Raw genomic sequence first — 23,870 nt, 5'->3', positions numbered from 1 at the left:
TTGTTTCAGTTTGGCTGTGTGCCCACTCTGGACGTTGGGTCCATGGTATGTGGGGTACTCTAGCCAGCCTGTGACAAGTGCACATGCCTCTTCCAGAGAGACTGAATCACTGAACTGACCAATTCACAAAAAAAACACACAGAATGGGGGCTGGTTGAAGGGAGGTTGAGAATCAGTTCTCATAATGGCAAAACCTGACCTGAATTGACATGAGGGTATTTACTGACATTGATCCTACTTAGTATAAACATTTATATCTTTTTCTTCAGAAATATTAATTTGTTCAATTCAGGGGTGCTGCCTCACTCTGTAGCATAGGTAAGTTACATTTCTATGGGTCCAATGGACATAGCACACAGTGGCTTGTAATTAAGCTGTCTTACCAGTAATCCAGAGAAGGTTGCATGATAAAGTAACCCCAGCAGAAAGAGGCTGGGGCTGTGGTGACAACAATTGGTTTAGCGTCACCTGAACCCAGCATGCCAGGGGACTTCAGGGGAGTTCCTTTTAAGACACTCCACAGAAGGCCTCCCTCACAGCAAGCGTAAGAGATACAACCCACAGAAAGTGAGACTGTTGAAGGCAGTTCCTTTTAATACACTCCACAGAAGGTCTCCCTCGCAGAAAGTGTCAGAGATACAACCCACAGAAAATGAGATGGTTTACATGTATAAAGGAAAGCAGATCTGATCTATAAAGACTGTGGCCTTCAGGTAAGGAACTTCATTTTCCTACTCCCTTATCCTATTCTCTACAGCAGAGTGGTAGACTGGTGTATTCCCACAAGGAAACAAGTTTGAATATATGTGTGAGAAGCCTTTAAAAATATTTACTAACTTCTACATTTAACAGGATGGATTGAAGTAGTTTCTGTTTGTCTCTCCTTTCTGAAACCAAGGTAAAGCAACAAGAGTAAGAAATGCATGTAGAGGCTTCATCTTTAATGAAGTGAAGAAACATCTATAATTCTGAGCTTCAAAATCCACAAAGTGGTGCTGCTAAATGTGGTGAGAATTCTGGGAAAAGAAACTACTGCTGCACTGAGGAGCACAGAATTTTCCTAAAGCAGCAGCATATCTGGAAGGGCAAAAGAAAGGGCACCTTGATTGCAGCCACAACATCACTTCAAACATTCTGGCTTTGGAAGCATTCCTAAACTCTATTATAGTTGCAGAGTGTTGTGTGAGTGACAGGAGAGCTTAAGGAGGAATTGCATGGTGTTTATTTTTGTTTGTTTTTGTTTTTTGAGATGGAGTCTCGCTCTGTCGCCCAGGCTGGAGTGCAGTGGCGCCATCTCGGCTCACTGCAAGCTCTGCCTCCCAGGTTCACACCATTCTCCTGCCTCAGCCTCCCGAGTAGCTGGGACTACAGGCGCCCGCCACCACACCCAGCCAATTTTTTTGTATTTTTAGTAGAGATGGGGTTTCACCGTGTTAGCCAGGATGGTCTCGATCTCCTGACCTCGTGATCTGCCCACCTTGGCCTCCCAAAGTGCTGGGATTACAGGTGTGAGCCACAGCGCCCGGCCAATGCATGGGTTTTAAAATATGGTTTATCATGTAATCCCAGGACTTTGGGAGGCCGAGGCAGGTGGATCACGAGGTCAGGAGATCGAGACCATCCTGGCTAACATGGTGAAACCCCATCTCTACTAAAAATACAAAAAAATTGTCTGGGCGTGGTGGCGGGCGCCTGTAGTCCCAGCTACTCGGGAGGCTGAGGCAGGAGAATGGTGTGAACCTGGGAGGCAGAGCTTGCAGTGAGCCAAGATCCCGCCACTGCACTCCAGCCTGGGCGACTGATCAAGACTCCATCTCAAAAACAGAATGGTTTATCATGTAATAGAGGAAATAAAATACTGCCAGTAATGTGCAAGAATGCAAAGTAAAGACTAATCCTTGCTACTCAAAGTCTGGGCCATGGAATAACAGCATCAGCATCATCTGAGAGTTTGTTAAAATTCCAGAATCTTGGGCCTTAACCCAGACTTAATCATTCAGAATCTGCAGTTTTACAAGATCTCCAGATGATCTGTACACATTAAGGTTACAGATTCACTGGGGTAAAACCAATTATCTGCTAGCAGTAAAGCACTGTCCTTTGATAAGTAAGTAGATCAGGAAAAGCTCACTTCATTCAAAAATTAAAAACTCAAGCCATTCGCAGATCTTATCAATAATGGTAGGCTCAAAATTACAGAACACCCCTTCATTAAAACTGAACAAAATGAAAAGAATGTGCCAGCATCATGGAATGAGAAAATTGCACCACCTCATATCACATACTTGAAAATATAATACAGAAACAGTAGGTTCACACTACAACAATATGCCAGCATCTTTGGTATTCTCTGCACTCTGGGAAAAGCAGAGTGAGAGAAAGTCTCCATAATGGAGCAAAAGTCAGAAGAAAATCTGAAAAAACTTCACTGACATATCCTGATAGTTGTGTGAGGAAGGGGGGAGATGCAGGCAGCAATGAACAAACATACATAAAATTCCTCTTAAGAATCCTACTTCACTCTAGATAATAGTTTGGATAGGAAAGACAAGTTGGTAATATATGTTAAATATACCTAAATTTTGACCCAATAATTCATCCTCTAAAAATATTGGTAAATCTTTACAAAAGCATATGTACAAGAATGTTAATTGCGATATTATTTTAAAAAATTTAAAATCCTAGATTACTCATTATTACCACCCTCTCTAAATGCTTATCTGAGATCTACACTTCTGGCAAAGATGGAGTCCTAGGGAATAATTTAATCTCCCATCTGAAATACTAAAAAACGACATCAGGCAATAAAATAATGATCCCTGAGAAATTAGAAACAAATGTGAGTCCTATGATTTCCCCAGACAACTACATGTAGTTTCCAGGCTGTGGTACAGATCTCCACGAATTAAGGTGATGGAGCTGGGAGTCAGGGAGATCAAGGTGGCTAGAGTTCCCAGGATAGAGAGTTTGAGAGGAGACAGCTCTCAGAAAAGGAAAAAAAAGCATCTAGAAATCTGCAGTGTGTTCTTCTTCTTTTTTTTTTTTCTTAACCTGAGTACAGATCAGAATATGGATGTGAAGCAACTACCTGAAATTGGGGAAAGAAAGAACTACAAGAGAAATAAACAAATCCTGAATTATAATTGGAGATTTCAGCATGCCTCTCAACAGAACATATAAATAGAAAAAATAGTGAGGATATTGAAGACTTCAGTATTATCACCAACTTGACCTAATTGATATTTGTGGAACTATTCACCCCAAGAAGAGTAAAACACACATTCTTTTCAAATGAACCCAGAACACTCACCCAGACAGACAATAATTCCAGACCTTAAAACATTATCAGTAAACTGAAAAGGATTGAAGTCATACAAAACATGTTTTCTAACCAGAATGGATTTAAATCAATAACAGAAAAGTAATTAGAAAACACCCAAATATTTAGAACAAAAGAGCACACTTTTTAGTAACTATATTTCTAAGAAGAAATCAAAAGGGAAAATAAGTATTTTGAGTTGAATGAAACTTAGAAAATAGTGTATCAAAATGCATAGGATGCACCACAGTACTTGGAAAGAAATACAGTGGCACTAAATGCCAATGTTACAAAACAAATGACTCAAATCAGTGACTCCTATTTCCACCTAATAACTTAGAAATAGAAGAGCAATGAAACCCAAAGTTAACACAAGAATGGAAATAATAAAAATCAGAATGGAAGCCAATGAAATAGAAACCTGAAAAACAAAAGCTGGTTCTTTGAGAAGGTCAATGAAACAAACAAAAAAATTGCAGACAAAGAAAAAAAGAGATTATACAAGTTATCAGTATGGTAGATGTGGTATCACTACAAATGATAGTTATTAAATGAATAAAAGAATGTTATGAACTTTATGCAAATAATTTGACAATTTAAAAATTCTTGAAAGAAGCTAACAAGATTTACTGAAGAAATACTCAGTTCTATATTAGAAAAATGGAATTTGTGGCCAGGCGCGGTGGCTCACGCCTGTAATCCCAGCACTTTGGGAGGCCAAGGTGGGAGGATCACGAGCTCAGGAGATTGAGACCATCCTTACACGGTGAAACCCCGCCTCTACTAAAAATACAAAAAAATTAGCTGGGCATAGTGGTGGGTGTCTGTAGTCCCAGCTACTCAGGAGGCTGAAGCAGAATGGCATGAACCTGGGAGGTGGGGCTTGCAGTGAGCCAAGATCCTGGCACTGCACTCCAGCCTAGGTGACAGAGCAAGACTCTGTCTCAAAAAAAAATGGAATTTGTAATTTAAGCCTTCCAAATATTTTCAGATGTCTGTGTTTATTGCAACTTTAATTCTGGTATAGTCAAGGAATATAGTTTGCAAAATAATTTTTTTAATTTATTAATATTTATACTCTGTCTTGGTGAATGTTTCATGAACACTTAAAAAGAATGTGTACCCTGCCTGGATTGTTTGGAATGTTTTATATTAACAAATGTCAACCAGGTCAAGTTGGTTGATTATGTTGTTGAGGTCTTCTATATCCTTACAGATTTTTTGTCTACTTGTTCTATTAATTACCAAGAGGAGTGATGAAGTCTCCAATGGCAATTGTCAATTTGTCTTTCTGTCTTTTCAGTTCTATCATTTTTCCTTGCAATTCAACGTGTACTCATTTAGAATTACATTTTCCCAGCCAGGCGTGGTGGCTCATGCCTGTAATCCCAGCACTTTGGGAGGCTGAGGCAGGTGGATCACCTGAGGTCAGGAGTTCAAGACTAACCTGGTGAAACCCCATCTCTACTAAAAATACAAAAATTAGCCAGGCATGGTGGTGGGCACCTGTAGTCCCAGCTACTTGGGAGGTTGAGGCAGGAAAATTGCTTGAATCTGGGAGGTGGAGGTTGCAATCAGCTGAGATTGTGCCATTGCACTCCAGCCTGGGAGACAAGAGTGAGACGAGACTCTGTGTCAAAAAAATCAATCAATAAATAAATACATTTCCCCAGTAAACAGACCCTTTTTATCATTATGTAATCTTACTCTTTATCCTTGATTGTATTCCTTGTTCTGAAGTCTACTTCATCTGATAGTAATATAGTCATTTCTGCTTTTTTGTTAATGTTTGCATGGTGTATCTTTTTCCCACCATTTATCTATGCCTTTATATTTACAGTATGTTTTTGGCAGACAGCATATAGTTGGATACTGCTTTTTAATTCAATCATAGAATCTCTGTCTTTTAACTGGTATATTTCGGCCATTTACATTTGATATTTTTAAATATATAGTTAGATTAAAATCTCCACCTTGTTAACTCTATTCTAATTGTTCTGTTCTTTAGTTTTTGTTCTATTTTTGCCTTCTATGATCTAAATGACCATTTTTAATTATTCTATTTTGTATTATTGTTTACATCTCACTAAACGTTTTCATTTGTTACTTTACATCTTTAATTGGAATATACATTCAAATAATATACAACTTAACATGTTAGTATCTTATATATTCCCATTTTCTCTGACTTCCATTATGTTTGTCATATTTTACTTTTATATGCTGTTTACATGGTACATTTTTACTCTAAGACAGCCAGTTACTTTTTAAGATAAGTTTTTAAAGTTATTACCTTCATGTATTCCATTTCCGCATCTCTTCATTTCTTTGTGTATCTCCAGGTGTCTGTTGTTTCATATTCCTTCTGTTTGAAGAACTTTTCTTGTAGAGTAGGTCTTCTCTTAATGTATTATTTTCTCAGTTTTGTTTCTCTGAGAGTATTTCTCTATCAATTTGAAAGATTTTCATGAGCACTTCCTGAAGACAGATTTTTTCCTTCAGCTCTTAAAAGATGCCATTACATTGTCCTCTGGCCTGCAATACTTCTGATAAGTCTGCTGTAATTTTCTTAACTTTGTTCTTCTATATGTAATTTTTTCCCCTCTCTAGCTTGCTTGAAGATTATTTTCAGTAGTTTGAACATAATATGGCTGGGGTGGTGTGTGTGTGTGTGTGTGTGTGAGTGATTTTAATATTTATCTTTCTTGAAGATTATTTTCAGTAGTTTGAACATAATATGGCTGGGGTGGTGTGTGTGTGTGTGTGTGTGTGTGTGTGAGTGATTTTAATATTTATCTTTCTTGAGGTTCTCTGAGCTTCATAGATTTGTGTTCTGGGTTCATAAATTTTGGAAACATATTGGCCATTATGTCTTCAAATATTTCTTCTGTCCCATTTATTCTGTATCTTCTGGGATTCCAATTATGTGTATGTGTAGGACCAATGGATATTTTCTAAGAGCTCTTGGATTCGCTGTTCCTTCTTTTCCTACCCTACCCCACTTGTGTTTCATTTTGAGTAACTTTTACTGTCCTAACGTCAAGTTCATTTACTTTTTCCATGACTATGGCAAGTATATTGATGAGCCTGTTGGACATTGTTCATCTGCTTATTGTGTTTTTTCACTTCTAGTATTTCCATTTTATCCTTTTTGTGTTTTTTGAGACTGAGTCTCACTCTGTCTCCCAGCCTGGAGTGCAGTGGCGCGATCTCAGCTCCCTGCAAGCTCTGCCTCCCGGGTTCCCACCATTCTCCTGCCTCAGCCTCCCGAGTAGCTGGGACTACAGGCGCCCGCCACCATGCCTGGCTATTTTTTTCTGTATTTTTTAGGAGAGACGGGTTTTCACCGTGTTAGCCAGGATGATCTCGATCTCCTGAGCTCATGATCCGCCCACCTTGGCCTCCCAAAGTGCTGGGATTACAGGCGTAAGCCACCACGCCCAGCCCCATTTTATTCTTATAGTTTTTGTCTCTGCTCAAATTACCCATCTAATCTTGCCTGTTGTGCACTTTTCCATTATAACTCTTAAGATACTACTCATAGTTCCTTTAAATTCCATGTCAGTCCAACAGCTATGTATTTCTGAGTCTAGTTCTGATTAATGTTTTGTTTCTTGGTGGGGTAAGGTGTTGATTTTTGCATTTTTGTATGCCTTACAATTTTTTTTTTTCGTGAAAGCCAAGTATCTTCTGTAGCACAATAGATATGAAGGTAAATGGATTTAATTCCTGGAAAGGGCATGTCTTTCTATGTAGTCTTTAGTGTGTGGGAGGTGGATGGGTAAGATTTTTATAATTATAGCTAGGAATTGAGGAAGGTTTATGGTTTGTTGTTGCTGTGGTTATAAGTTCACCATAGGTTTCAAATATGAATAGTGATTCCTTATCTTTAGGGTCAGAACTGGTTTTCCCAAGGGTCTATCTCAATGTCAGGGTGACCTTCAGGTTTAGGTCCCACTGGATTATGCTTCAGATAGCCCATCTATGCTAATAAATTTTCATTCATTCAAATATGTATTGAGTGCTAACCATTGAACTATGTGTCATTGTACTAAACGCTGGAACTTGTAACTCCCCAAATACTCTATTACTGTTTGCCATTATTTTATCCATCTGTAATTTTCTCTTTGCCTTCAGTAGCTTTCCAACTTTTGTGTGCCTAGTAATTCATGTTCTTCCTTTAATACTATCTGCAAAAACAATCCCTGTCCCCATACCTCCATCACCATGAAGTTTATCATCCTCTTCTCTGTACTACCTATGCACCTTATACAGAATTCCATATTTTATTACCTGAATTCCCTGGTAAACTGTGTCTGCTGGCAAGAACAGTGTCTTATTAGTTTACATATCCACAGGATTTAGCAGTGATTGGTCCAGGGTATTTACCTGCACAACAAATGTGCAGCTAAAGTGTTTGCTAATGAAAGCTGGAAATCTATAGGCATCTATTAAAAGCAAAATACTGTAATAATGGGCTCTCCTACAACAGTCTAGGAATAAAGCAAAACATTTTTCTTGCCAGTTAAGTTTTCAGGACTTTAAAAAAACACAAAGTTGATTTCCTTCTTAGTTTGGATATATTTTTTAAATTCATGTAATGCAAAATAATTTAAATAATAAATGATTCGGCCTATTAGGATATAACTGAGTTCCAAGCAGTTGGGAGGACACATGAACCCAAAGTTACTTTACCTTTATTGCACTTTCACAAATGCCTTTAAGAGCGTAAGAATAGAAGAGAATAGACAAAACTAGATGAAATGAGGATTTTTGACTAGGCCAGAAATAAAGCAATGAGGATATGCAATTCTCACAAGTAATTCCAAGTTAAGTTTAACTTTATCATGTATTGCCATTCTAATGCTCTCTTGAAATCCCCAAGAGGAGCAAGAAATGCAATAGGCAATGAGATAAGCCTGAAGAAATTAGGTGACTGTGGGCAGGGCATCCTCTTGCTTCTCCCCAGTCTTCGGGTGTGTCACAATTCATTTGGGACTGACATGTATTTGTATGGCAGATTGGCAGAGGAATTAACAAGCTAGAGGGTGTGTGCAGAAAAGGAGGAAAAAAGACCTGCCTCTCCATGAGTTACCTCTGTGCTGTCTGCTCACCCATTTGCTCCAAGGGGTGGATTTTTATGCTTGCTTTACAAATACGAAAGAACAAGTTTAAACGGGAAGTTAGTTGTACTATCCTGTATGCATGCTCAACCTTCACAATTTGGATTGTTGTTTTATCAATTGTGGTCAAAGTTAGGATGATCTAACCCATATACATTCCACACATTCCACAAAGTCATCTTAAACTTTAGGTATTCTCAAAAACAACTTTTACAGAAGGAAAACTTAAACAGAAGAGCCCAACTGTATATGATCCAATTACAAAAATGTTATCTGATTTTATTTCTTAGATATTTGGCACAAACAGCAGAGACTGAAAGCTACTACACATGTTGAACTGCTGACAGGAAAAGAACCCAGTATATAAATCTAGGGTTTCCACTCCATATATTAGCTGGGGCTGCCATAACAAAACATCATAGACTGGGTGGCTTAAACAACAATTTACTTCTCACAGTTCTGAAGTCTGGAAGTCTGAGAACAGGTCGGCAGCATGGTTAGGTTCTTGTAGGGTTCTCTTCCTGTTCTGTAGACAGCTGGCTTCTTGCTGCATCTTCACATGGTGCAGACAGCAAGCAGGCTTTCTGATGTCTCTTTTTTTTTTTTTTTTTGAGACGTAGTCTCGCTTTGTTGCCCAGGCTGGAGTGCAGTGGCGTGATCTTGGCTCACTGCAACCTCTGACTCCTGGGTTCAAGCGATTCTTCTCCTTCAGCCTCCCGAGTAGCTGGGACTACAGGCACATGCCACCATGCCCGGCTAATTTTTTGTATATATATATATTTTTTTAGTGGAGATGGGGTTTCACCGTGTTAGCCAGGATTATCTCAATCTCCTGACCTCATGATCCACTTGCCTTGGCCTCCCAAAGTGCTGGGATTACAGGCGTGAGCCACCGTGCCCAGCCTGATGTCTCTTCTTATAAAGGCACTAATCCCATCATGAGGGCTCCAAGCCTCATGACTTCATCTAATCCTAATTGCCTCCCAAATGCCTCATTTCCAAGTAACATCACACTGATGGTGAGGATTTTAACATAATTAATTTTGGGGGCGACACATTCAGTCCATAACAACTCATATTACACCACTTATTGCATACCAGTATTGTTACATGAAAATACCAATGTTTACTCATATAAATATAGATGATTTATTTCCAAATAAAACAATACTGATTTCTCCTGGCTCTGAAATCCTCATTCTTCATGTATCTTGGTTCTTTTACTGATAGCTTGTCTCAGCCATGTTAGACGTTCACACCATGAAGATCATATATCCTCATATCCATGGAGATGGTACAGTAAGGTTTCTACCATTATACACCATTATGAGTGACAACTTTATCTACCTAAAGACTCACTTTTCTTTATTCTCACCCACAAGTTTGTCGGCTGAAAGTGGCACCCTGTTTTGCCAAGAAGTTCCTTATATTTGATAATTCTAGATCTGAGAAACAGACTCAAATTCTTTCTTCTGTGACCTTAAATCAGGCTCAGAGCCCTATAATGGACTTCACAATTCTACTTTGTTGTATGTGACCAATGAATTATCTTTAAAACTATGCTGGAAGTAAAATATCAGTTGTTATTATTATTATTATTATTATTATTATTTTTGACACAGAGTCTTGCTCTGTTGCCCAGACTGGAGTGCAGTGGCACAATTTCTGCTCAGTGCAACCTCCACCTCCTGGGTTCAAGTGATTCTCCTGCCTCAGCCTCTCCAGTAGCTGAGATTACAGGTGCGCACCACCACACCCAGCTAATTTTGTATTTTTTAGTAGAGACAGGGTTTCACCATGGTCTCAAACTCTTGACCTCGTGATCCACCCGTCTCAGCCTCCTAAAGTGCTGGGGTTACAGGTGTAAGCCACTGTGCCCAGCCAGTAATTCCTATGAAATGAAAAATGATCTTCATTCACAATGACTGACCAAACTTCTAAGTTTCCTTCAGTTAATTTCAAATCCTGAGGTCAAAATCACCAATGACTTTTGCTCTTTGGCTTTCAAAGTGGGACATATCATCAAATGGTCCCATATACACAAAATTTACATTATAGACAAATACATATTTGCCATATCTTTGATAGCCTCATTCATTGATTTTATAGATTTAAAACAACCTTAGGCTTTTTCTTCAGAATGTGTATTCTGATGTCGAATCAGGGATGAGCTCCGACTATATGCCTTCCCACATTTACTACATTCATAAGGTTTCTCTGAAGAATGACTTCTCTGATGTCGAATAAGGTCTGAGCCACTGCTAAATGCCTTCCCACATTCATTACATTCATAGGGTTTCTCTCCAGTATGACTTCTTTCATGTAGAATAAGAGATGTGCGCTGACTAAAGGCCTTACCACATGTTTTGCATGTATATGGCTTCTCTCCAGTGTGAATTCTTTCATGTTGGGCAAGGTGTGCACTCTGGCTGAAGGCCTTCCCACACTGATCACATTCATAGGGTCTGTCTTCAGTATGAATTCTCTTATGTCGCGTGAGAGATATTCGGTGGCTGAAGGCTTTTCCACATTCCTCACACTGGTAGGGTTTTTCTCCAGTATGAATTCTTTGATGTTCAATAAGAAATGATTGGCGGCCAAAAACTTTACTGCATTTATTGCATTTGAAAGGTTTCTCTTCAGAATGAATATTCTGATGTATTTTAAGGTTTGCAGTTCCAGAAAACATCTTCCCACATTCTTTACACTCAAATAGTTTCTTTTTCTTTGTATGAACTTTCTGATGTTGAATAAGGGATGAATGCCGATTGCAGACCTTCTCACATTTATTGCATCTGTATAGTTTTTCTCCATTATGAATTCTTAGATGCAGAATAAGGGTTGAAAGCCGCCTGAAGAGCTTGTCACATTTATCACATTTGTACGGTTTCTCTGAAGTGTGAATTCTCTGGTGAAGCATCAGGGGTGAAATCCTATTAAATAATTTCCCACATTTTCTGCATTTATAAGGATTCTCTAAATGGTGACTTCTTTGCTGTAGACTCTGACTTAAGGCCTTTGCATTTTCAGGGATTTTCTCTCCAGTATGAATTCTTTTATGTACAACAAAGACTGATTTCTTTTTGAAGCCTCTCCCACATTTATTATATTTATGTGTTTTCTTTCCATTGTGAATTTTCTTATGAAGTAAAAGGGATGACATCTGACTGAAGGCTTTCCCGCACTTTCTGCACTGGCAGACATTCCCAACAACGTGAATTTTCTGATGTATATTGAAAGACTGACACTGACTCAAGGCCTTCCCACAGTCAAGAATTTCCTTTCTATCATGAATTCTCCTATGTAGAATAAGCGTTGTTCTTTGATTGAAGCTTTCCCCACATTTATCGCATTCATGGCTTTTCTTTCCACTGTGAATTCTCTGATGAAGTAGGAGGGATGAGATCTGTCTGAAAGCTTTTCTACAATTACTGCATTCAAAAGGCTTCTCTCCCGCATGAATGTTCTGATGAAGTTTAAGAGAGAAGCTTCGACTAAAGGTTTTACCACAGTCATTACATTTTAAAGGTTTCTTCCCTGAATGCCCTTTCTTAGGTTTTATTACGACTGAATTTTTGTTGCAGCCACTCTTTCGTGTAGGAGCTTTTTGTTGTGCAGAAACTAGTTTCTGGCAGATGCTTTGCCCAGATTTGTTGCATTGATTTGGAGGTAACTTCTTGGTCTCACACTTAGACCCTGAGTCTGAAAGACATAAAGGAATTAAATGTTTCTCCTTTCCGGTGCTGAAAAAATGAAGATTCTACAATATAAATGTAATTATCATGATTAATCATAACAACAATTATAATTACCAAAACAATAACATTTTAGTGTTTTATTATGGTTTTGATGACTATACTAAAGGTTTTACAGATATTTAATAACCAGAATTCAGAAAAGTCTGTAATTTGAAAATGAATAAGTCAAGATTTTATTTATATGATAACTTTTATGCCATATACAGCACATTGAACTCCACAGGTTGTTTTAATAAACACAGATAAACGTATGTTTATTACAGAATGTGTCCAGAAAAGGCAAGTCTACAGAGACAGAAGAGAAGTGGTTGCCTGGGGCTCAAGGTAGGAATGGGGATTAACTGTAAAGGGACGTGAGGAATCTTACAGGGGTGATAAAAATGTTCTAATACTGGATTATGTTGATGGTTACACACTCTGTAAATTTATCCAAATCATTGAATTATATTCTAGATATAGTGACTTTTATGATGTTTACCTCAATAAAGTTGTAGATTTTAAAAAATGTATTCTTAAGATCAAATTTAAAAAGAACTAGTAACAATTAGAATTGAGTACAGTCACATGTTGCTTAACAATGGGGACATGTTGGCCGGGCGCGGTGGCTGACGCTTGTAATCCCAGCACTTTGGGAGGCCGAGGTGGGCGGATCACGAGGTCAGGAGATCGAGACCGCGGTGAAACCTCGTCTCTACTAAAAAATACAAAAAATTAGCCGGGCGTGGTGGCGGGCGCCTGTAGTCCCAGCTACTCGGAGAGGCTGAGGCAGGAGAATGGCGTGAACCCGGGAGGCGGAGCTTGCAGTGAGCCGAGATTGCGCCACTGCACTCCAGCCTGGGTGACAGAGCGAGACTCCGTCTCAAGAAAAAAAAAAAAAAAAAAACAACAATGGGGACATGTTGTAAGACATGCATTGTCAGGCAATTTCATCATTGTGCAAACATCTTACAGTAGATTTACATAAACCTAGATATTATAGCCTACTATACACCTATGTTATACTGTATAGTCTATTCCTAGGCTACAAACTTGTACATGATGTTACTGTATTGAATTCAGTAGGCAATTTTAACACTATGATAAGTATTTGTGTATCTAAATATACATAAGTGTAGAAAAGGTACAGTACAAATACAGTTTTATGATCTTATAGAACCATGGCCATATATGTAGTCTGTTGTTGACTGGACTGAAACATCATTATGCAGCATATGACTATATTTTGATATTTACAAAGGTGAAGACTTTAGCAAGAAGCAGGAAAAACTCAGAAAAATAGGTAAGAGATTAGACTAAAAGAAGGAATCTATTATGTAGTAAAATAGATCAATGTGGCTGGCATAGGGTGTCAAAGTCCAAGGTGATATAAAATAACTACTTGTGTGGCAAACTGACTATAAACCTAAGTGAATGTGGCATGATAAACACAGGCTTAGAACTATGCTATCCAATATAGTAGCCATTAGTCACCTGTAGCTACTGAGGAATTGAAATGTGGCTGGTTTGAGGTATACTGTGAGTATAAAACATATGCTAGATTGTGAAAATTTACTACAAAAAAGTATAAAGTATCTCATTGTAAAAATGCTGGTTATGTGATATAATATGTTGGATATATTAGGTTAAATACATATATTACTAAAATTAATTTTACCTGTTTGTGTTAGGAAGTTCTTATATTGCTATAAATAAATACTTGAGTGGGTAATTTATAAACAAAATAGGTTCAATTGGCTCCTGGTTCTGTAGGCTGTACAAGCATGGTGCTGGCACCTCCTTGGCTTCTGGGGAGGCCTCAGTGAGCTCTTACTCATGGTGAAAGACAAAGTAGGAGAAGGCACATCCCATGGTGAAACAAGGAGAAAGAGAGAGTGTGGAGGAGGTGCCACATATTACAACAATCGGATTTTGTAAGAACTCACTCCCTATTGCTAAGACATCACCAAGGGAATGTGTAAACCATTCATGAGAAATCCACTCCCATGATCCAATCACCTCCCACCAGACCCCACCTTCAACACTGAGGATTAAATTTCAACATGAGATTTGGTGGGGACACAGATCCAAACCATATCACTGTTTTTAAATTTTTATTTAAATGTGGATACTAAAGATTTTTTCAGTACATATGTGGCTCACATTATATTTCTGTTTCATAGCTGTGCTTTAAAGGCAGATATTACTGAATTAACTGAGGTGTTTTTCATTTAACTACATAACCTTGTGACACACTTGTTAACTCTATTACCATAAGCATATTATCTTGAAAATATAGATAATAATCACGTACCTCACAAGGTTTTCATGAGAATTGGAAATAATGTGCGAAATTTCTGGCCCATGCTATGACCTCTAATCTGCCATTCCAGTATTCAAAAAGCTGAGAACCAAAGTCTTCTTTCCTTTTTTCTTTTCTTTTTTGAATGGACATTTGGAGTGAAACCCCATCTGAAATGCAATGGGGCTATTCATAGCCTCCATTTATTGCTCTTAGGAGGTCTAGTCTTTGTAGCTATCTCAATGTGTTTGATTCTGGGGTGCTACTCCAGCCCCTGCTGGGTATGTTATGCCACATATAGTATATGACCTGTTTACCTTTCTAAAATCTGCACCATTCTGAATTCTGAAACACATCTTGCTCCAAGGGTTCTAGAGAAAGCTTTGTGAACCTGGAGTTGCTTAATAACTGGTAGTAGCTACCATTATAATTATTATTAGTAGAAGTTCCAGAAAACAACCAGATATAAATAAAATAAGGAATTAACACAGGAAGATAATGGAAATGTTTACAGTGAAGCTAGCAGCATCAGCAAAACAAGAAACTCAAGATTCCTCCTATAGTCCTTCCCACCCCACATCCCATTAAGTCACATCAGTTAAGCTGCTTCTCCCTCTCACATTTTCCTAAAACTCTTAGTTTCCCTTCCTTTTCCTTTGTACCTTCCTTTGTTCCTTCCTGTGTGGAATACTAACATATCCCCTCAGCCCATCTCCCCATCTTCAATGTGGAAATCCTTAAACCACACCATATACCAAAATTAATCCGAGGTGAATTCGTTCAATATAAAGTACAAAATCATTACAAACTAAAATAATATGAAATATACCCCAAATTCTAGAAACCAGATGAATTTCTAACTATGGAAATAAAAAAAAATTACAATGTGAATGCCAACTTTTCCAATCACACAAAAATGAAAAAAACTTTCATATAACCAAATAGAAAAAATAAAAGGTAAATAAAATAAAAAGTCTTAGGAAAGAATGGGGAAATATTTGAAGTAAAATGTAATGTCATATGGTTATTGCATTTTCTATATGAAAGCTTACTATACAAGCAGAAAATAAAAAAGTCACTGCTAGATAAAAGGGGAAAGATCATGAAAAAACAATTCACAAGAATAAGTAAAAACAGAAAACAAATGCTAGCAAATCTACAAGAAAGATTTATGGCCTATCCAATATGGGTAAACTAATATGGATATCCAGTCTATCCACAAGGGCTCAAGAAACAAACTGGTACTTGGAAGGCTGAGGCAGGAGGACTGCTTGAGCCCAGGAGTTTAAGGCTGCAGTGAGCCATGACTGCACCATTACACTCCAGCCTGGGTAATAGAAGACCCTGTTCCTGTCTCCTTAAAAAAAAAAACAAACAAACATGGTGACTCACGCCTTTAATCCTAGCACTTTGGGAGGCCGAGGTGGGTGGATCACAAGGTCAGGAGTTCAAGACTATCCTAACCAACATGGTGAAACCCCATCTCTACTAAAAACACAAAAATTAGCCAGGTGTGGTGGTGTGTGCCTGTAATCCCAGCTACTCAGGAGGCTGGGGCAGGAGAACTGCATGAACCCAGGAAGTGGAGGTTGCAGTGAGCTGAGATGACGCCACTGCACTCCAGCCTAGGTGACAGAGTGAGACTCCATCTCAAAAAACAAACAAAACAACTAAAAGGGAGAAAGTGGAAGAGCCAGATGGCCAAATAGAGCCCTCCAGTGATTGCCCCCTCTGCAGTAACACCAAATTGAACAACTATCCACATAAGAAAACACCTTCATAGGAACCAAAAATTAGGTGAGCAATCAAAGTATCAAGTTTTAACATCGTATTCAAAGAAAGAGGCACTGAGGAGGGTAGAAAAGATAGTCATCATATGCCTGCACCACCCCTCCCCCAGTGCCTGGTAGTGCAGCACGGCAACAAGAGAGAATCTATGTGTTTGGAGGAGAAAGAATGGAGTGATGGTGGGACTCTCCATTGGAACTCAGTGCTGCCCCGTCACAGCAGAAAGCAACGTGGGCAGAATTTGGCCAGCACCCCCAGAGGAAGCATTTAAACCTGAGAATTGTCCACCGCAGTGGTGGAAACTTGAGTTCCAGCAAATACCCCCACCACAGACTAAAACACTCTGGTGTCCTAAGTAAATCTGAAAGGCAGTCTAGGCCACAAGGACTGCAATTCCTGGGCAAGTCCTAGTGCTATGCTTGGCTCAGAACCAGTGGACTTAGGGTACCTGCTACCCAGTGACAAACCAGCTGAAGTGGCCAAGAGAGTGTTTGTATCAACTCTCTCCCAACTCCAGGCAGCACAGCTGGCAGCTCCAAGGGGAGAGGGAAGAGTAAAGAGGACATTGTCTTGCAACTTGGATATCAGCTCAACCACAGTAAAATAAAGTACCAAGCAGGGTCCTGAAGGCCTCATTCTAGGCCATAGGTCCTGGACAAGATTTCTAGACCTACCCTGGGCCAGAAGGCAACTCGCTGCCCTAAAGGGAAAAACAGGCCTGGAAGAATTTACCACCTGATGAATTAAGACCTCTTGGGCTTCGAATAAACATCAGTGGTAGCCAGGCAGTGGTAGCCACAGGCCTTGGGCAAGAAATGAGTACTATGCTGGCTTTGGGTCAGACCCAGCACAGTCCCAGTGTTGGTGGTCATGGGAGTGTTTGTATCATCCGTTCCCCAACTCTAGGCAGCTCAGCACAGAGAGAGAGAGACTCCATTCATTCAGGGAAAGTAAGGGAAAAGAATGACTTCCTGGTAATCTAGGGAATTCTCCTGGATCTTACCAAAGACCACCAAGGCAGTACTTCTGTGAGTCTACAAGAGTCACAGAGTTACTGGACATGGGGTGACCCCTAATGCAAACATGGCTGCAGTGAACGAAGACACACCCTAGCCCCTTTGAATACATGGAAAGTCTTCTCTGGAAGGACCAGTACAAACAAGCCCAGACTACAAAGATAAAATCCCAGCACTTTGGGAGGCCGAGGCGGGCGGATCACGAGGTCAGGAGATCGAGACCATGGTGAAACCCCGTCTCTACTAAAAATACAAAAAAACTAGCCGGGCGTGGTGGCGGGCGCCTGTAGTCCCAGCTACTCGGAGAGGCTGAGGCAGGAGAATGGCGTGAACCCGGGAGGCGGAGCTTGCAGTGAGCCGAGATTGCGCCACTGCACTCCAGCCTGGGTGACAGAGCAAGACTCCATCTCAAAAAAAAAAAAAAAAAAAAAAAAGAAAGAAAGAAAGAATAAATACCTAACTCATCAATGACCAGGTAATGACAAACATCCATAAGCATCAAGACCATCCGGGAAAACATGACCTCACCGAATGAACTAAATAAGGCAACAGTGACCAGTTCTGGAGTGACAGAGATAATGTGACCGTTCAGTCAGAGAATTCAAAATAGCTTTCTTGGCCAGGCGCGGTGGAGCATGCCTGTAATCCCAGCACTTTGGGAGGCCAAGGCGGGTGGATCACCTGAGCTCAGGAGTTCGAGACCAGCCTGACCAACATGGTGAAACCCCGTCTCTACTAAAAATAAAAAAAAATTAGCTGGGCATAGTGGGACACGCCTGTAATCCCAGCCGCTCAGGAGGTTGAGGCACGAGAATTGCTTGAACCCAGGAGGCGGAGGTTGCAGTGAGCCAAGATCATGCCATCATTGTAGTCCAGCCTGGGAACAGAGAGAAACTCTGTCTCAAAAAAAAAAAAAAAAAAAAAGCTATTTTGAAGAAGCTCAACAAAATCCAAGATAACACAGAGCAGGAATTCAGAATCCTATCAGATAAATTTTTAAAAGACATTGAAATAATTAAAAAGAATCAAGCAGAAATTCTGGAGCTGAAAAATTCAGTTGACAAACTAAAGAATGCATCAGAGTCTCTCAACAGCAGAATTGATCAAGCAGAAGAAATAGCTTGAAGATGGGCTCTTTGAAAATATAGTCAGAGGAGTCAAAGGGAAGAAGAATAATAAAGCATGCCTACAGGATCTAGTATATAGTCTCAAAAGGGCATATCTAGGAGTTAGTGGCTTTAAAGAGAAGGTAGAGAGACTAGGGTAGAAAGTGTATTCAGAGATAGTAACAGAGAACTCTCCAAACCTGGAGAAAGATGTCAAAATTCAAGTACAAGGAGGTTATAAAACACCAAGCAGCAGCTTTAATCCAAAGAAGTCTATCTCAGATAATTTAATAAACTCCCAAATGTCAGGGATAAAGACATGATCCTAAAAGCAGCAAGAGAAAAGAAACAAATAACATAAAATGGAACTCTGATACGTCTGGCAGCAGAGTGCTCAGTGGAAACCTTATAGGCCAGGAGAGAGAATTATGATATATTTAAAGAGCTGAAGAAAACAAAAACCTTTATCTAGGAATATTATATCCAGTGAAAATGTCCTTCAGACACGAAGGAGAAATAAAGACTTTCCTAGACAAACAAAAGCTGAGGGATTTTGTCAACATCAGACCTATCCTACAAGAAATCCTATAGGGAGTTCATCAGTCTGAAAGAAAAGGATGCTAATGACCAATAAAAAATCATCTGAACATACAACACTCACTAGCAATAGTAATTGCACAGATAAATACAAAATATTATAATACTGTAATTGTGATGTGTAAACTACTCATATCTTAAGAAGGAAGACTAAAAGATGGACTGATAAAAAAATAGCAACTACAACAACTTAAGACACACAGTATTAAAATATAAACAACAAAAAGTTTAAAAGAGGAGATGAATTTAAAGTATAGGGTTTTTATTAGTTTTCTCTTTGCTTGTTTGTTGGTTTGTTTTTGCACAGTTAAATTGTCATCAGTTTAAATTAATGGGTTATATTATTTATGAGCCTCATGCTGACCTCAAATAAAAAATATATAAGAGATACACAAAAAATATAATTCAAGAAATTAAAACATACCATCAGAGGAAATCACTTTCACAAAAAGGAAGACAAGAAGGAAAAAGAAAAGGCCACAAAACAACCAAAACAAATAACAAAATGTCAGTAGTAGGTCCTTACTTATAAATATTAAATGTACATGGACAAAATCTCCAATCAAAAGCCACAGAGTGGCTGGATGAATTTTAAAAAAGACCCAATGATCTGTTCCCTATAAGAAACAGGCTTTCCCTATAAAGACACACATAGACTAAAAATAAAGGGAGGGAAAAAAAATCCCATGCAAATGAAAACCAAAAAAGAGCAGGAGCAGCTACATTTAGATAAAATAGAGCTTAAGACAAAAAATATGGAAAAAAACAAAGAAAGTCATACAATGCTAAAAGGATCAATTCAGCAAAAGGATATAACAATTGTAAATATATACACAACCAACAATGGAGCACCCAGATACATAAAGCAAGTATTTTCAGAGCTAAAGAGAGAGACAAACCCCAATACAATAATTGTTGGAGACTTAACCACTTTATTTTCAGCATTGCACAAATCATCCAGACAGAAAATTGACAAAGAAACATCAGACCTAATGGACCTAATAGATATTTACAGACAATTTCATCCAATGACTACAGGTTACACATTCTTGTCAGCACTTGGATCATTCTCAAGTATAGACCATGAAATATTAGGACACAAGATAAGTCTTAAAAATCCAAAAAAAGCTGAGTGCACTGGCTCACACCTGTCATCCCAGCACTTTGAGAGGCTGAGGCAGGTGGATTGCTTGAGCTCAATAGTTCAAGACCAGCCTAGGCACCATGGTGAAATCCCATCTTTAAAAAAATACAAAAATTAGCCAGGTGTGGTGGCACATGCCTGTAGTCCCAGCTACTCAGTAGGCCAAGGTGGGAATATTGCTTTAGCCTAAAAGGTTGAGGCTGCAGTGAGTCATGATCGCACCACTGTATTAAAAAAAAAAAAAATCTTTCAAATTGAAATCATATCAAGTATCTTCTCTGACCACATGGAACAAAACTAGAAATCAATAATGAGAAGAACTTTGGAAAGTATACAAACACATTGAAATTAAACAATATAATACTGAATGACCAGTGGGTCAGTGAAGAAATTTCTTTTTTTTTTTTTTTTGAGACAGAGTTTCGCTCTTGTTGCCCAGGCTGGAATGCAATGGTGCGATCTCGGCTCACTGCAACCTCCACCTCCCGGGTTCAAGCGATTCTCCTGCATCAGCCTCCCGACTAGCTGGAATTACAGGCATCCACCACCATGCCTGGCTAATTTTTTGTATTTTTAGTAGAGACAGGGTTTCACCATGGTGGCCAGGGTGGTCTCGAACTCCTGACCTTAGGTGATCCACCCACCTCGGCCTCCCAAAGTGCTGGGATTATAGGCATGAGCCACCACCCCCAGCCTGAAGAAATTTCTTAATTAAAATTTAAAAATTCCTTAAAACAAATGATAATGAAAACACAACATATGAAAACATGCTGTAACCTATGGGATACAGCAAAAGCAGTATGAAGAGAGTTTGTAACAATAAACGCCTACGCCAAAAAAGTAGAAAAACTTCAAATAACCTAATGATGCATCTTAAAGAACTAGAAAACCAAGAGCAAACCAAATCCCAAATTCGCAGAAAAAAAGAAATAGTAAGGATCAGATCAGAAAGAAACGAAATTTAAATTAAAAAACCACAAAAGAGGATGGGCGCGGTGGCTCACACCTGTAATCTCAGCATTTTGGAAGGCCAAGGAGGGCGGATCACCTGAGGTCAGGAGTTCAAGACCAGCCTGACCAACATGGTGAAACCCCATCTCTACTAAAAATACAAAAATTAGCCGGGCGTGGTGGCAGACGCTTGTAATCCCAGCTACTCAGGAGGCTGAGGCAGGAGAATTGCATGAACCCAGGCAGTGGAGGTTGCAGTGAGCCGAGATCGTGCCACTGCACTCCAGCCTGGGTGACACAGCAAGACTCTGTCTCAAAAAAAAAAAAAACAAAAAACAAAAACACCCACAAAAGATCAACAAAATGAAATTTTTTCAAAAAGAGAAACAGAATTGACAAACTTTTAATCAGATTAAGAAAAAAAAAAAGATAAGACCAGAGATGCAAAAGGAATCATTACAACTGATACTACAGATACTCAAAGGATCATTAGAGACCACTATGAGCAACCTAGGCCAATACATTAGAAAACCTAGAAGAGGCCGGGCGCGGTGGCTCATGCTTGTAATCCCAGCACTTTGGGAGGCCGAGGTGGGCAGATCACAAGGTCAGGAGATCGAGACCACAGTGAAACCCTGTCTCTACTAAAAATACAAAAAATTAGCTGGGCGTGGTGGCGGGCGCCTGTAGTCCCAGCTACTCGGAGAGGCTGAGGCAGGAGAATGGCGTGAACCCGGGAGGCGGAGCTTGCAGTGAGCTGAGATTGCGCCACTGCACTCCAGCCTGGGTGAGAGAGCGAGACTCCGTCTCAAAAAAAAAAAGAAGAAAACCTAGAAGAAATATATAAATTCCTAGACACATACAACCTACCAAGACTGAATCATGAAGACATCCAAAACCTGAACAAAGCAATAACAATGAGATTGAAGCTGTAATAAAGTTTCCCAGCAAAGAAAAGCCCAGGACCTGACAGCTTCACTGCTAAGTTTTACCAAATACTTAAAAAAGACCTAATACCAATCCTACTCAACTATTCCAAAAAATAGAGGAGGACAGAATACTTCCAAACTCATTCTACAAGGCCAGTATTACCCTGATATCAAAACCCAAGGACACATCAAAAAAAGAGCTTAATATTAATTCAAGAATCCTCAACAAAATACTAGCAAACTGAATTCGACACATTAAAGAGATCATTCATCATGAACAAGAATGATTCATCCCAGGAATTCATTGATGCTTTAATATATGCAATTCAATGATATATATAAACAGAATGAAGGACAAAAAACATATGATCACTTCAGTTGATGCTGAAAAGCACTTGATAAAATTTAACATCCCTTCATGACACGATCCCTCAAAAAACTGGGTATAGAGGAACATTCCTCAACACAATAAAAGCCGTATATGACAGACCCATGGCTAGCATCATACTGAATGGAAAAAAACACCTGAAAGCCTTTCCTCTAAGATCAGGAACATAAAAAGAATGCCCACTTTCACAACTATTATTCTACATTCAACATAGCACTGAAAGTCCTAGCTAGAGCAATCAGAAAAGAGAAAGAAATAAAAGGCATCCAAGTTGGAAAGGAAGACGTCAAATTATTCTTTTTGCAGATGATATGATCTTTTAGTTGGAAAATCATAAAAAATCCACCTAGAAACTATTACAACTGATAAATTTAGTAAAGTTGCAGGATACAAAATCAACATATAAAAATCCAGCAGCATTTCTATATGCCAACAGTGAACAATCTGAAAAAGAAATCAAGTAATCCCATTTACAATAGCTACAAATAAAATAAAATACCTAGGAATAGACTTAACAAAAGTAGTGAAATAACTCTACAATGAAAACTACAAAACCTGATGCAAGAAATTGATGAGGACACAAAAATATGGAAAGATAGTCCATGCTCATGGATTTGAAGAATAATTATTAGTAAAATGCCCATACTACCCAAATTAATCTACAGATTCAATGCAATCCCTAGCCAAAATACCAGAGACATTCCTCATAGAAATAGAATAAACCTAAAATTTATATGGAACCACAAAAGACCCAGAATAGCCAAAGCCATTCTGAGCAAAAAGAATAAAACTGTAGGAATCATATTACCTAAGTTCAAATTATACTACAGAGCTATAGAAATCAAAACAGCATGGTACTGAGATAAAAACAGACACACAGACCAATGGAACAGAATAGAGAACCCAGAAATAAATCCATACATCTACTGTGAATTCATTTTCAACAAAGATGTTACAAATATATATTGGGGAAGGGACAGGCTCTTCAATAAATAGTACTGGGAAAACTGGATATCCACATGCAGAAGACACTAGACTCCAATCTCTTGCCATATGCAAAAATCAAATAAAAATGGATTGAAGACAAATCTAAGACCTAAAACAATCAAACTACTAAAACAAAACACTGGCAAAAGTCTCCAGGACATTGGTCTGGGCAAATATTTCTTGAGTAATACCCCACAAACACAGGCAATGAAACTAAAAATGGACTATTAGAATCATATCAAGTTAAAAAGCTTGGGCACAGCAAAGGAAACAATCAACAAAGTGAAGAGACAATCTACAGAATGGGAGAAAATATTTGCAAACTACCCATCTGACAAGGGATTGATAACCACAGAATACATAAGGAGCTCAAACAACTCTATAGGAAAAAAATATAATAATCCAATTAAAAAATGGGCAAAAGATCTGATAGACATTTCTCAAAAGAAGACATACATACACACGGCAAACTGGCATATGAGAAAG

At 38.8% G+C, this 23,870-nt stretch overlaps 1 protein-coding gene across 14 annotated transcripts in view; it reads right to left on the bottom strand.

Annotated features, from left to right (window-relative positions):
* Positions 1-8,690: 8,690 nt before the first annotated feature.
* ZNF667 (zinc finger protein 667) overlaps positions 8,691-23,870 on the bottom strand; it is a 38,064-nt gene continuing 22,884 nt past the window's right edge. For all 14 annotated transcript variants that reach the window (XM_055236543.2, XM_055236546.2, XM_055236540.2 and 11 more), the window contains one exon: positions 8,691-12,144. In XM_055236543.2, coding sequence (XP_055092518.1) covers positions 10,565-12,144 — 1,580 coding nt within the window. In that variant the 3' untranslated portion in view covers positions 8,691-10,564. The remainder of the gene's footprint in view (positions 12,145-23,870) is intronic.

The sequence above is a fragment of the Symphalangus syndactylus genome, chromosome 13 (genome assembly GCF_028878055.3).
Source record: "Symphalangus syndactylus isolate Jambi chromosome 13, NHGRI_mSymSyn1-v2.1_pri, whole genome shotgun sequence".
NCBI lineage: Eukaryota > Metazoa > Chordata > Mammalia > Primates > Hylobatidae > Symphalangus > Symphalangus syndactylus.
The sequence above is the reverse complement of the archived record's forward strand: the minus strand, read 5'-3'. Positions and strand labels throughout refer to the sequence as shown.